Source organism: Phalacrocorax aristotelis, chromosome Z (genome assembly GCF_949628215.1).
Source record: "Phalacrocorax aristotelis chromosome Z, bGulAri2.1, whole genome shotgun sequence".
Classification (NCBI taxonomy): domain Eukaryota; kingdom Metazoa; phylum Chordata; class Aves; order Suliformes; family Phalacrocoracidae; genus Phalacrocorax; species Phalacrocorax aristotelis.
The window spans coordinates 72,532,328-72,545,660 of NC_134311.1; the positions used below are offsets into that span (position 1 = coordinate 72,532,328).

General features: G+C 44.8%; 1 protein-coding gene across 2 annotated transcripts in view; it reads left to right on the forward strand.

The window, feature by feature from the left end:
- The window catches only part of KIF24 (kinesin family member 24), a 33,154-nt gene extending 20,542 nt beyond the window's left edge, over positions 1-12,612 (forward strand). For both annotated transcript variants that reach the window (XM_075079443.1, XM_075079444.1), the window contains exons 9-13: positions 2,089-2,160; positions 2,925-3,034; positions 3,921-6,362; positions 7,283-7,376; positions 9,495-12,612. In XM_075079443.1, the coding sequence (XP_074935544.1) occupies positions 2,089-2,160; positions 2,925-3,034; positions 3,921-6,362; positions 7,283-7,376; positions 9,495-9,635 (2,859 nt within the window). In that variant the 3' untranslated portion in view covers positions 9,636-12,612. The remainder of the gene's footprint in view (positions 1-2,088; positions 2,161-2,924; positions 3,035-3,920; positions 6,363-7,282; positions 7,377-9,494) is intronic.
- Positions 12,613-13,333: the final 721 nt, after the last annotated feature.

The window sequence follows — 13,333 nt, forward strand, 5'->3', positions numbered from 1 at the left end:
AGTGAGACTGAAGGTGATATGCAATCAGTGGGAATGAGTCAACAGTGCAGAAGTTAGCGTGCACAACCGTACCTCTGTCTGCTGCAAACAGGAGGTGCCTTGCTCTGTTTTGAGAATATAGAAGCTTCTTTTTCACAGAGGATTTCCTGCTGTGAATATTAGCATTCACACTGGGAGATAGCATGTAAAGTGCATGTGTTTCTGTACTTCATGCTTTCTTGAGTACTTGCTGGTGAATAACTGAGTGGCAGGGGAGCCAGGACCTGAATAAAAAGGATTCCTGAGAAGTGAGGCTTCATGTAAGCTCATGAAACTCTTCTTTTAAAAGGAACTTTAAAATCAGAGTGTGTGCATTTATGATATTATGTGAAGCTGAGTAAATACCTAGGCAGTCTACAAGTAGCAACTGAATTAAGTATAAAGTCATCTTTGGTTCAGTCTACATGACCTGCAGCCTGTAAAACCTAGGTCTGCCCTTGACAATCATAACGCTCTCTTCAGGCCTTAAAATGCATGAAGTTTGAAGTTTGCTGCTGGTTTGAATATTCATGTTGATTTCAAGTAGAAGATACTCAGATACTGCAATTATGAGAAGCAGAATAAAAGAATTAGAAAAGTTTGATCTCTTACGTGTTAGAGGTGTGATTTTTTTTTTTTTTAATAAAAGGCAGTAAAAGTGAGATGTGTGTCATTTAAGTGGGTGTATGTAGAAAGTAGAAAGGCTTTAAACGTAGAACGGCTGCTTCATGCTAGTGTTGCCATGACAATACTGTAATCTGCTTATTTTTCCTTCGATATTTGCTCTAAATGACTTCCCTCATGGCTATGTAGTCCATTTCTGCCAATTTTAGAGTATCCAGACTTGATGTGGAGTGTGATGCTATTGTGCTTGTTCCACTGGAAACATGGCAAAAAAGTACACATCTTTGCATTTGAACATGACATCTTTTTCCAAGGCTGATAAAAAATCAAGGGATGATTCTTCAAGACTACAGGCTACCTCCATTGATGGTTATTAACAACAAGATCTGATGTGTTCTGTGAAAGGCATGGGTGTAGCTAGCTGCTCATGTTCTGTTAGTTTTACTGGGAATTCTGTAGGAGTATCTCCACTCCCGGGGTGGTCAGTTACTTCATTCTCATGGTTTTGTGTATAGTTCTTAGGCCATTAAAGGTCACAGTGACATGCTTGTTTAGACAGATAGGCTGTATCTATACCTCCTTCTGAGCATGGGCTTGAGCCTGGGCTTGAACCCAGCTCCACTCAGACCTAATTGTTCGGAGCTGGTCCGTGCACTCGCCTTTGGTTGGGTTTGGCACATTGCACTGCTGTGAAGAGGAAATGGCTTCAGATCAGCTGCCTCCTAACAGAGTTCAGCATACCTGTGCATAGAGGGGGCCTCTGGGCTGCAGGTTATAGTCAGTACAGGGAGGTATATGCACTTATTAGCTTGTGCTGTCTCTGACTAATGTATGAAAGTATTGCCAGAGTGGCATTAAGGAATTTGCAGTGCTGTTGTCCAAAGTGTTGGGTTTGGTTTTTTTTTTTTTGGAAGGGAAAGAGCTTATTTTAGAAGAAATAAATTTAAAAGAGCTGGAGCTCAAAAACCTCTGTTCTTAGCATGTTACAGGTATGTGGATCTGGGGTACACCTGCCCTGCAAGCTGCAGCATAGTCTGTTGTACACCAAATCTGACTTCAAACTTGTTAGCTATGGCGCAGGCAGCGGCAGGTCCACAGGAGCACGGAGCTGTGTGTGTGCTAAACACGTGTGTATTTACCCAGCTTCTTGGGTTTTGCATAGCCCACAGAGCTGTCAGGCAGGCTTGCTGTGCTCTGTGCTGCAGCTTTGCTCTCTTTGACTGCAGCTAAACCGCTGCTGATGCCTGAACTAGCTGAAGCTGGCCATTGGTGGCTGCAGAAGGAGCACACTCCCCTTGCACATCACATAGTAGGATTCAAAGGCGCATGAGGGAAATAGTAAATTCATAGGTTTGGTTTTATGCAGTTCAGTTCCTTGCCAGTACATGATTGATATGTTTTTTCCGCTCCATTTTTTTGTTTTGTTTGTTTGTTTTCTTTTGGTAGCTAAAGGAATGCATTCGGGCATTGGATCAGGAACACGCACATACTCCTTTCCGGCAAAGCAAATTAACTCAGGTAAAATGAGCAGAACAGCAACTGTAGAGATTTTCCTGATGAGGACAAAAAAAAAAAGGGGGGGGATGATTTAATAACTGCTATTAAGCTATCAAAGAAAAGAGAAATGCATAACTCTTACAAACATTAATTTTAAAGATAATCACAGCATTAGGGCCAGGTGCCAGTTCCCCCAGTCAGTACTGGGGACTGGCATAGTAAAAAACCAAAGAAACCAATTGCTAAACCCCAAACACTAACTTCCAGTCTCATTCAGTTACCATCCATCTCCACACATTTTGCAACAAATCTTGCATTTTCTGTGCAGTAACCGTCATAGAAGATTTCATCAAATTTTCTTCACTCCAATTGTAACAGGCTTTTTCCCTCAAAACCTATAGGCACCTTTGTGGCATCTGGTGCAAAGGCTTATTCCAAGCCACAGTTAACACTCGCGTTCGTGTGACTCGTGACATGTATACATGTACATATATATGTAACATATTCAGTTTAAACTGTAAACAAGGAATTGCAAGACAAATTGAGACAAGAGAACTATATTTAAAAAAAAAATACAGTAACTGTGCATCACCTGACTCATGTTAAACTGCCTCTGTACACATTGCTAACTTACAGCAAATGCAAGGTAACTTAGCCTAACTTTTCGTAAGTCATGAGCTAATTAAATCACTTTCCCTCTTATTTTGTGTAAAAAAAGAGCTAGAACATATTTAAAAATAAATACATGAACTGCTAAGAATCTTATTTTTTCCTTCCAACCCCAGGTGCTAAAGGATTCTTTCATTGGCAATTCCAAGACATGTATGATAGCCAATGTATCACCTAGTCACACTGCTACAGAGCATACCCTGAACACTTTACGATATGCTGACAGGTAGGTAATGAAGCTCAATCTTGCCAAGGTGAAAAACACAAAGAAAAAGTTTGTGATTACATTTTATTTTGGTTGCATTGGAAATGTTGATTTCACAATGCAAATAAAATCCTTACCTGTTCCAACTCTTATATTTAAATTCTCTGGGTCTTGTAAATCCTTTCTGATGACAGCTTTTAGTGATTAAAATATCACTGTACTCCCTGTAACTGCAGAATTACTAACCTCAGCAATCAAAAGTTTTGTTTTAGTTTTGTATTGTAGTTCTGCCTAGAATGTGTGTAAGTCCTTCACTCTCCCTCCTTCACAGGAGGAGGTAAATTACAGGCTCTGCTATGCTGGGCTTAAGAGGATGAGAGATGCTAAAGGGGAGGAGGAATAAAGGAAGCAGTTGAGGGGATAGGGTGATACCAGGTATGCAGCTCCTCACAGTTGCAGTGATGAGTCTGATCAAGGAGCACCGTAGCCCTGTACACATATCACCTGAGCTAATTAGCACCACTCCAACTACTCTAAAAGCCCTAGTTTGTGTCTTGTGGAACTCTGTGATGTGCTGTGGAGGCTACTAGTTTGTCTGCAGCTGGTGCTGTGCCATGCTGCATTTTAAAGTGTGGAAATGCAACCCCTTTCCACTGAAACAGAAGCCAGCTTCACTCATTTGACATGTTATGCACTGCTCAAGGAAGCACTTCAAAACACCGCTGTAGACCTTTCCAGAAGTTCAGGCATTTTGGCAGAGGGGTTTTTGTTGCCTGCATGGATCACTGACAAAACACAAATCATGACATTGAATTCAGTGTTTAGCCTTAATATGTGAAAGCATTAGTTTGTTCTGAAGACATTTATCTGAAAGCATGACAACTTCTAAAGCCAGCCTCATTTACAGGGTCAAAGAGCTGAAGAAAGGGATCAAATGTCCCACCCCTGTCACAAACAGGCGTCGGACAGCTGGAAATGTATCTCCAAAACGTGTCCAAAACTCTCTCCCTTTGCCGGCTGGGGAAAAGAGCTCTCCAAAGAAAGTGAAGCTAGGCGTCCAGCATCCCTCAAACCCTACAAAAACTAAGGCATGTCCTGCAGCACTCCAGCCACCCAGTGTCCCTTTTACCTCTGCCTCCAGGGGAATCAACAAAGGACATGCCTACAAAGGAAGTCCCAGCTCACTGTGGTTCCACCATGCTACCCCAGTTAAGGGGGTCCTACGGATAGCGCACCCTCTGAAGAAGAAAACTGGTGATCTGTCTCCCCATTCTGAAAAGAACCCTGCTGCAAAGGATTTCATCATCAAAAGTGCTGCCACAACAGAAACAAAAGAGAGTGGTCAGAGAGACAGGTATATGCAAGACAGACCACCTGTCCAGTGCCTGAAAGTCCAGACAGTGCAGCCTGTTCAGAAACAGCTTGTTTCTAGGGATGATTTTTCCTTTGGAGATGGAAATCTGCCTTCCGATGGCACACAAGAATGGGGAAACACCTTTGCTAAACAATGTGTTGAAACCTGGACAAATCTGCCTCCATTTCAGAAGGAAAGGGAAGAACATTTACGTCTTTATCACCAGCAGTTCCAGCAGCCGCCTATTCTACAGCAAAAATTGAACTATCAACCGCTTGAGAGGTTTTTAACACAATACAAGCCCCAGGAGATTCAAGTGAAGCAGGAGCTGAGCCTTACTCCCACAGAAGTACAGAGCAAAGAGGGGATGCAACTGGACGATCTGGATGACAGTGATTTCAGTGAAGATTCTTTCTCACCTGTCTGTAGTCAAAAGAGTGTGAAAAGAAGAAACAACAACAAATGCAGTCAACACTCATTTTTCCTTCATCAAAGAGAACAAGGAACTGAAGAAGAGCAAAAAGGGCAAAAGCGACAGGACTTATTTTTTAAATATGCAATACCCATGCAAGAACATGAACTAGATGACAGCTGGGATTGTCGTGAGGGCAGCCCAAAGACAGAGGAATCCATTAAAAATGCAGGGTGCAGCAAAGCTCCATCAGACTGGAGCTATGACTTAACTATTGACTCCTCTCCAAACAATACTGCAGAAAAACCTTACTGCCTGCAGGAAGATACTGCTAGTAACTGGAAGAATGGCAATGATTTCCTAGCTGATCACAAACAGTTCAAATCCAAACATGTATGTCTTGTTTACTCCGGTGAAGCCACTTTAACTCCAGAAAAGGATGCTTCAAACCCGTACATTTCTCCTGTGTTGAAATCGGGAACTCCAGAGTGCAAAGAGATTGACCTCCAGCATAAAGAGAAGGAAGAATCCACTTTGGATAGACAGGCTGCCCTTGCAGGAGGTGTAAAATGGAAAGCTCGAAAAAATGGAGTTAACCATTGTGGATCTTCCAGCTGTTCCTCAGAATTCACTTCTGAGCTAGTGGCCTCTCGCACGGTATCCCTTCTTGACTATGAGGAAACAACTGATATAGAGAAAGTGTCCTCTAACCAAGAGAAGTCCCCCCGTGTGAAGCAGATGTCGGACAGGAACATACATGGCTGCCAGAACAGATTTGAGGAAGAGGGCTGGCGGTGTACGAGAAGCAGAGCTCTGACGGACAGCATGCTGGAACTGGGGGAGCAAATGCGTCGTGGTGGAAGACATTATGCCCTGCTGTGTTCCCCACAAACAGGGGACAAGTGGCTTTCACCCACCTGCTGTGATGTGAAGCCCTGCTGCTGCTTTCTGGGCTCAGCTTCATCGAAGCAAGGAGTCATTCACAGTCTATTTGCTGGACGTAACCTGACAGAAACATCCACAGCTGAATCCATGGGCTCCAGAGAAGAGGGGGAGGGTGGCTTGTTTCTCAGTAACTCAACACACAAAGAATACTCAGGTGGCAGACAGTGTGACGCTGATGTTGAAGATAATACTGGAAATTCAGGAAAATCTAACTCAAATCAAGGACCCAGTGTGGAGCCCATGGCTCAGGAAATAAATGCTGATACACCTGAAAAGAGCTATTTTTCAGGTGCACCATGCTTTCTCAGTGTGGGAAATAGGGATTACGCAGTCCAGTCCCCCTCTCAAGAAAGCAACCTGCTGTTGCAGCCCCAGTCAGGACTGAGGAATGAGGATTTCAGTCATTCTGAAGACCCAGCCAAGTCAATGTTCAGCAATGAGAAAATAGAGTTGCTAAAAAACAAGTTAATACTGAGCATTTGTACGCAAGAGACTTTTGCCGTGGATTCCGGATCTGCAACCAAAGATAATAAGCTGTTAGCAAATGCAAAGAGCCCCTCAGGCATGTCCAACAGCAGGTCTCCAAGTGCTACATCAGAGACGGGAAAATGGCAGAGGGAGGGCCTAGAAAAGGCACAGTAAGTTTTGCTCATCACTGAAGTTTGTCGTGAAGCTTAGAAATTCTAGACATATGACACATTTGCCATTATTTGCAAATCATACTTGAATGTACTTCAAAAACTGATGGGAAATCAATCTGTGGATTAATTATTTAATAAGATTAATGACAGTTTATAGTCATTATCTTATAAATATATGATTGCCTGTTATTTAGTGATATTTTAAAATCTCACAGGAAGCCAATTATTCTATTAGGGCTTCTTAGCATAACGCTAGAGGAGTGAATATTATAATACAAACTGCACTTCTCAGTAACTAGTTGGCTTCCTATAAGCTTTAAAGTACCTAAAATGTATCAAAACCTCCCATCAAGAATCAGGTGGTAGCTGTTCTATCCCTACAGAAAGAAAAATAGCTAGAGTGGCAGTCGCTGAAAATGTAGACGTGAAGCTTCAAAGTACAATGAGCTGCCACTGTCAGCTCTCACAGACTGGACCCCATTTACATGACTGAAAACATGTTGTTGGTTCAAGAACCTTGCTCAGAGGAACAAACAGCACCACTGCCTTCCTGCTCTGCCAGTTTTTCACCAAAATCACTTACAACCTCATGGTTGTAAGGCACCTCACCAATTAATAGACAGCTTTTTTGCTCCTAGATTTCCCTATGGTAAAAAGCAGTGTGTGCCCCTGTGCTGCCTGTGCTAGCGAGAGGCTGTGGCCACTCCTCTCTCCCTCTGAGCAATCCTCAGTCATCATGGTCACCTTTAACCCCAAACCAGTGCAGTCCACTGCACTTCAAGGAGCACTGCTGTGCACTTCCTGAACGCCAAGGGCCACAGGACAGCAAGGCTTCCTCTGGGTTACTCCTCCTTCTTAAAGGTTTATTGGGGCCAACATCAGGCTGTGTAACCAGTGGTATATTTTATGTTAATCAGACAGGCTATAATTCGGGCCCATCAGCAGCAGATGGATGAAATGGCATCTTTATGTTTCAAGGAAGAGTGCTTGATAAATCAGATGTCAGCAATGGTAAGTGCTTCAGATGATGATTTCTATGCCTGTTGAACCTGTGTAAATTAATCTTAGAGATTATTAACTTGAATTAGTGATGTGACATTCCTCGTCAGCTCTTCCTCTCATTCTCTGATGCCTCCCTGAATCCAAAGGAGAGGCCGCTCATTTTCAGTACTTGTGTCTTTGCCTGTCTCCACACTGCCAGGTGCTTGGGGGACAAGGAGACTGACAGGCCAACTCTGAACTGCTTGCCTCTGATAAAACAGCTTTCTCTTATCTAGCGTCAGGCATACCAGACTGTTGCAAACAGGGCGTCTTTCCATGTGATGTTTTTCCCCTTACAGGCTGGAGCCAAGTAAGTCAATACCACAGGAAACAGCACACCCCTAAAGCATGACACTGGGATGTCACAGTTGGTGGCGTGGTGCCACATCACCACTTCCTTTTGGGCGTCCCTTGCCTGTCACACTGCCAATGTGCCAACCCCTAGCCTCACTCACCCCAGCGCTCTAACCACTGTGACTTGTGCCCTCACAGGCTCTTGACTTGTCACTCAAGTGCTTCTTGGCTTATACTTGTCTCGGATGACAGTAGTGTAGGCTAGACCTAAAGACTGGCACCTGCTTGGCCCCACTGCTAGCGAGGCAATCCCAGTCCTGTTTCTCCTGCATCCAGATAAATGTACATCACAGCTCTGTGAGAAGTCTCATCTCTTACCCAGACTATTAACATTTCCTAGTGAGAATCTCCTGCCTTCCCAGTTCCCTCATCTTATCAATAAAGCCAAGCTCCATAATGGCATTACATTATCAAACCATTTTAATTCCTATCACAGCTCAGATCTGAAGTACAGCTACAGGGACTTGCCTCAGGGATTTCGGAATGGAGCCACCATGTGGCTTATTTGCTGTAATTTCCAGCTGGATGTGATGTGTTACCAGATAACATATAGAAGTTCAAAGCAGCACTAAAGCCATAAACTCTATTAGTTTTGTGGCAGGGAATGCAGTGATACAAAGCAATCTTTTTTTTTTTTTTTTTTAAAGTCTATTGACATTGTTCTTCCTAAGTCTGTTGGTCATTAGACACCAGGCCTCTGCCCCAATTTGTTTGTCCCTGGCAGCAAGCAATCACCTGGCTAGCAGAATTATGACAAGCTTGCCAGGCCTCACAGCAGTGTGTGAATAACTTCTACCCTGTAGTATTATTTCACAGCATGACCATTCTTTGGGCAAAGAAGTCAGCTTGCACTTCCCATATCAGTTTCTCTTCTACTTTCAGATGGTTGTAACTTCTCCAGCCATGAAAATCTGGCTGCAGGAGTCTTGCCAAATAAGCTTTTGAATGATTGATTTTCATGTGGTGGCAGTTGAAGTGCCTAGCCCCAAGGATGCTGACACCTCCCAGCGTCTTAGACACTGACCTGAGAACAGAGGCACAAAAGTCTGCTCTCGGCTGGAGACCAGAGCAAGTCTGACTGCTCCCTTATTAATACAAGTCCTGCTTAAAAATAACTGCCTTCATTTCAGTTTTAATCACCGTTTCATATCACTTTTTATCCATGAGGCAGGTTGCTATGGAAGGTAGAGCTCCCCCCGGCCAAGGCTATGTACACTGCTAGTATTTCTCATGTCAGATCTAGCAGAGGTGTAGCCATTCAGAAGTTGGACTGGCCCTGTAGCCTGGTGTGAAATAATCCTTGCTGTCTCCCACGAATGGGCCATGATACTTGATCAATGAGTGACCAGTTATTTTCATGCTCGCTAGAGCCAACACGAGCGCTGTCAGGAACAGAGTTCAGCAGACTGTAAAACTCAGTTGACCAGCTGACCTTTGAAAAGCTAACTGGTGTAGAAGGGTGATAGCAGGTGCTTTATGCATTTTTATTTTTAAACCATTGTATTAGCTGTAATTTTACCAACAGATAAAAGTACCAGTGTAAGTTCATCTTGGTATTTAGAAGCATTGACCTGTGAGTGTCAGGACTTTAATAAGGAGACACTGATTAAATCTACTACACTGCAGAATGGAACACATGCATTTATGTACTGCTGTAGTGCATAAAATATGCTGATTTTCTTCAACCTGCTGCTAATGTTGTTCCCTAAACTTTCCTTTTGCCTTTCTCACCAGGATTTTCAGAATTTTGTGACCAAGCTGGATGAAGTCTTGGCACTGAAGTCAAAGTGTATCCAAACAATGCGAGCCCAGCTTCACCTCTGTTTAGCCTCTCCTGGCACTGACATGTCCATGCAAACAGCTCCACCAGTTTAGACCTTTGCTTGCGCGTGCACAAGAACAGCTATGGAAACAGCCAGCCAGTGTTTTGCCACACTTGGTGCTGCAGAGTGTGTGTGTGGGTAGGGGATAGCTTTTGGTTTGATGTTTATGATTAGTGCGTATTTTAGATAAGGATGGAGAGAATTCCGAGTAAATGAGAGATGACTACTTGGCACCACAAGGTTTTGTGTTTCCTTAATACCAGGAAGCCACATTCCTAAGAATAACAATTCAGCAGCCTTTAACTATCTGACCAAGCAACAGTATTCATAGCAGCGTCTCACATGTTAAAGGCACTTCTGTGCTGCCAAGAAAATGAGGGGGGAAAGAAAAAACACACTGAAGCCAGACACAGGTCTGAACAGAAATGCTCAAAAGCAATCCAGAAAAGTGTTTGCAAACAGAAGCCAGGAAAGAGAGAGGAGCTGCTCTTTGTTAAGTACACTAACGTAACTAGACCATAAGTAAATAGAAGTCAAGGCAGGGCAAGAAGTGCTGTCACTTTCAAAAGAACAAAGGCGATTGCTGCATTTGTTCTTTGCTTGGGATGAACCCTCCAGGCCTCCTGAAAGAGGTGGCTCAAGTCATGGGCAACAGGTGGTTTGGTAGGAGCTTTGTACCAAAGGGACACCTAGTGTGCTAATAAGCATGTGGGTTTCACACTGCTGCCAACAGCGAGAGGCCAACACCTTACCTGCTACAAACCATGTCTGATCCCTGCTCTGTGGCACGGCTGCAGAGCACTTTTCGGCCAGGACGACAGAATTGATTTTTCATATCAAAAGAGGCTCTGGTCAGAGGCAGTGGCATTGCAGCAGCTGCTAACAGTGCTGTTATATGAAGCTGGTATTTGAATCAAGAACTACAGTGTGCTCAGCTGGAGCCCTGCAAAAGCTCTGGTGCTGCATGCACACCTGGGCCACAGAAAAGGTCCACTTGCTGCAGCCACAAGTGACCTTGAAACATGCTCAGCTGACAACATGCTGCGCGAGTTCTCCCACTCCAAAATTAGGGCTGTTGCTGCACATTCAGCCATCTCAGCACCTCCTCAGTAACACCTGGAGTAGCTCAAAGCCTGCTCAGTAGCCAGAAATGCCAAGGGTAAGGGAACACTGCTGTCAGACCACCTGTGAATTTTAGCACCTGCTTCTATGGCTATCCCAAGGAGCCCAGGTTTGGCCAAGCCGCAGTACAGTAATGGCAGTGACACTCAGTTATCTGGGTTGCGTATCTGGTGCAAATGCTCCCAGGAATGTCACAACAGTGTGGCCCTGGGGAACAGAAATGCAAGGGGCAGCCTCCGAACAGAAGTCCTACATCAGTGCCCTGATTGTTGGGGTTGTTTGCTTTTTCTTTTTTAGCACGGGTTCATCTCCATCTTGCAATCAAGACTGGATTACTCTGTGGAGGAGAGTCCCTCCAGGGTATGAGTTTATGGGTCTCAAGATGGTTCTTGTGGCCAGGTTACAGGCCAGTGGGAAGTCACGCCCAAAGCCAGGTCTCCCAGTCCCCTTTTCAGAAGCCTTCCTCGCCTAGAGAAATGAGGCTTCTAGGAGCAAGACTTGTAGCATCAGCAGTATTTTGGTATTTGTGCACAGCACAGAGCAGGGGTGCTTCACAGCCACTGCAGAGCTTTAAAGCAGTGAGACAGTCAGCATCTTGTTAAAACCATGGAAAGAAGAGCAGGCATTAAACCAAGCTCCCCTTTAAAACAACCAACTCTTAGAAAACCTCCCTCGACCTCCTGGGCCAAGGAGACCTTTCCTAGGCATGTGGTGAGGAGAACACATGACAGCTGGGTAGGCCTTGCACCTTCTGAAAGCATGAATGGATGTGAGCACATACTGTAGTTTTATGAGTGAGCACACAGAAAACAGGGCTATTGGGGAGCTGCTGAGGAGTTCTGCAGCTTCATTTGGCATCGAGGAAAAGGTTGGGCTATGGGATATGTGCACAGGTCACAGGAAAACAAGATGCAGGGCTAGGGAGGAAAACTCTCCCTCCATGTAGTCTGACAGTTGGGGGATAAGTATTGGTTGATTGTATTTTCAATTTTTTTGAAGAGCAGCTCAACAAAGCATGTTCACAGGCATTTCCAGTCCCTTACCCAAGCCGGCCATTTCTAAAGCAGCACACAAGGAAGAACCATTTGCACAACCCATGGTGCCGTATCCTAACCTTGGTACTTTCAGAGGTAGTTGCAACAAGACAGATGAGTGACCAAAAACTTCCACAAGCAGATGAGATGGGAGGTAAGTCAGCTACCAGGCACAAGCCACCTGAGTCCTCCCTGGTCTACCAGAAAGGCGGTGAGCCTGTCTGGCAGATCTGAGTCCTGCTGCAAGCTCCCAGAGAAGGAACTATTTGCTCCCTGGAGCAATGGCCAGGAACACAGAAACAAAACATCATCAACGGAAAAAGCAGTTTTCCAAGGTCTGATGATCCTTTTTCAGGCTTTTTTTTTTTTTTTAAATAAAGCAGCCCTGGCTGTGAAAATCCACCCATCCTCAGCAATAACAGGACTAGAGAGATGCTTGAAGTGCTGCACACCCAGGAAATACCAAAACTGGGCTCCTAGTATGCAATGGAAACTGCCAAAAGCTGTTGTCAAAAATGGTAATGTTTTTCTCTCCACTCTTATTACCTAGATGCTGCTTTTTTTCTTGTGTGGAAGTGTGCTAAATGAGCATGTTAAAAGCGTCATCCCCTTCCTGCTGTTCGATATTGCACTGACACCTGATAGGAACGGTTTTCATTTCAACCTGAGGAATGTGTGTGAAAGTATTTGCCATTACAGCAGTCCAACAGATTAAGAGTGCCTGGCCACATACAATCAAATAAGTACAGAACTCGAATGGGTTTATTTTTGTATTCAGGTGCAAAGACTGTTAATGCTCATGGCAGATGCTTAATATTTTATTTGAATAATTGACATTATTTAAAATAAAATTCAATTTATTACACAACTCTTAAAATTTGTTCTTAAAGTAAATCTGATGAAAACACCTGTTTGACTGCACAAGATTAACTGGGGCTGGGAATCAGCACCAGACCCTCTTCACAGCTGGGCTGTTGGCGCAGCTGGTGTTTCCAAAGCTGGCCACCAGCAGCTGACTGGAACAGCCTGCAGCAGCAGAACCACCCCTGCTGCACCAGGTTTTGCTGCACCACTGGCCATCTGCCCAGCACAGGGAGCTGCGCAGCCATGCCGTGCAGAAAAGCTGCTGATGCATGCCCTGGAGCCAGTGACCTGTGCTGCCCAGGGCGCTCCGGCAGAGCCAAGCCACTGCAGGAGACACAAGGCCGACCAAAGGAAGTCCCGGGGCACGCTGCAGCACCACCGCCTGACAGTGCATGTGCAGCTCCTGCTGCCTGACAGACTGTGTGATCACAGGAAAAGTCACCCTCAAACCAAGGCAGCAGCCACAGCAGCGCCTCGCATCCACCAGCCCTCCGGCTACTCGCAGGCAGAGTGCGAGCCTATGGCTGCCATAGGGGTGACTGAGAGCTCTTCAGTGTCAGAGCCCTTACCCAGCTGCTGCTGCCCAAGAACTGTCCAGAGGCAGCCCAGGGATCTCTTGGCTCTGCCTCTATAGTTCTCCTCATAAGCCTTTCCACCAAGGCACCCAGACCTCAGTATCTGGCAGCAGCTAGCACAAGGTGGCAGAACAACTTCTGACAAAGCTGAAAGA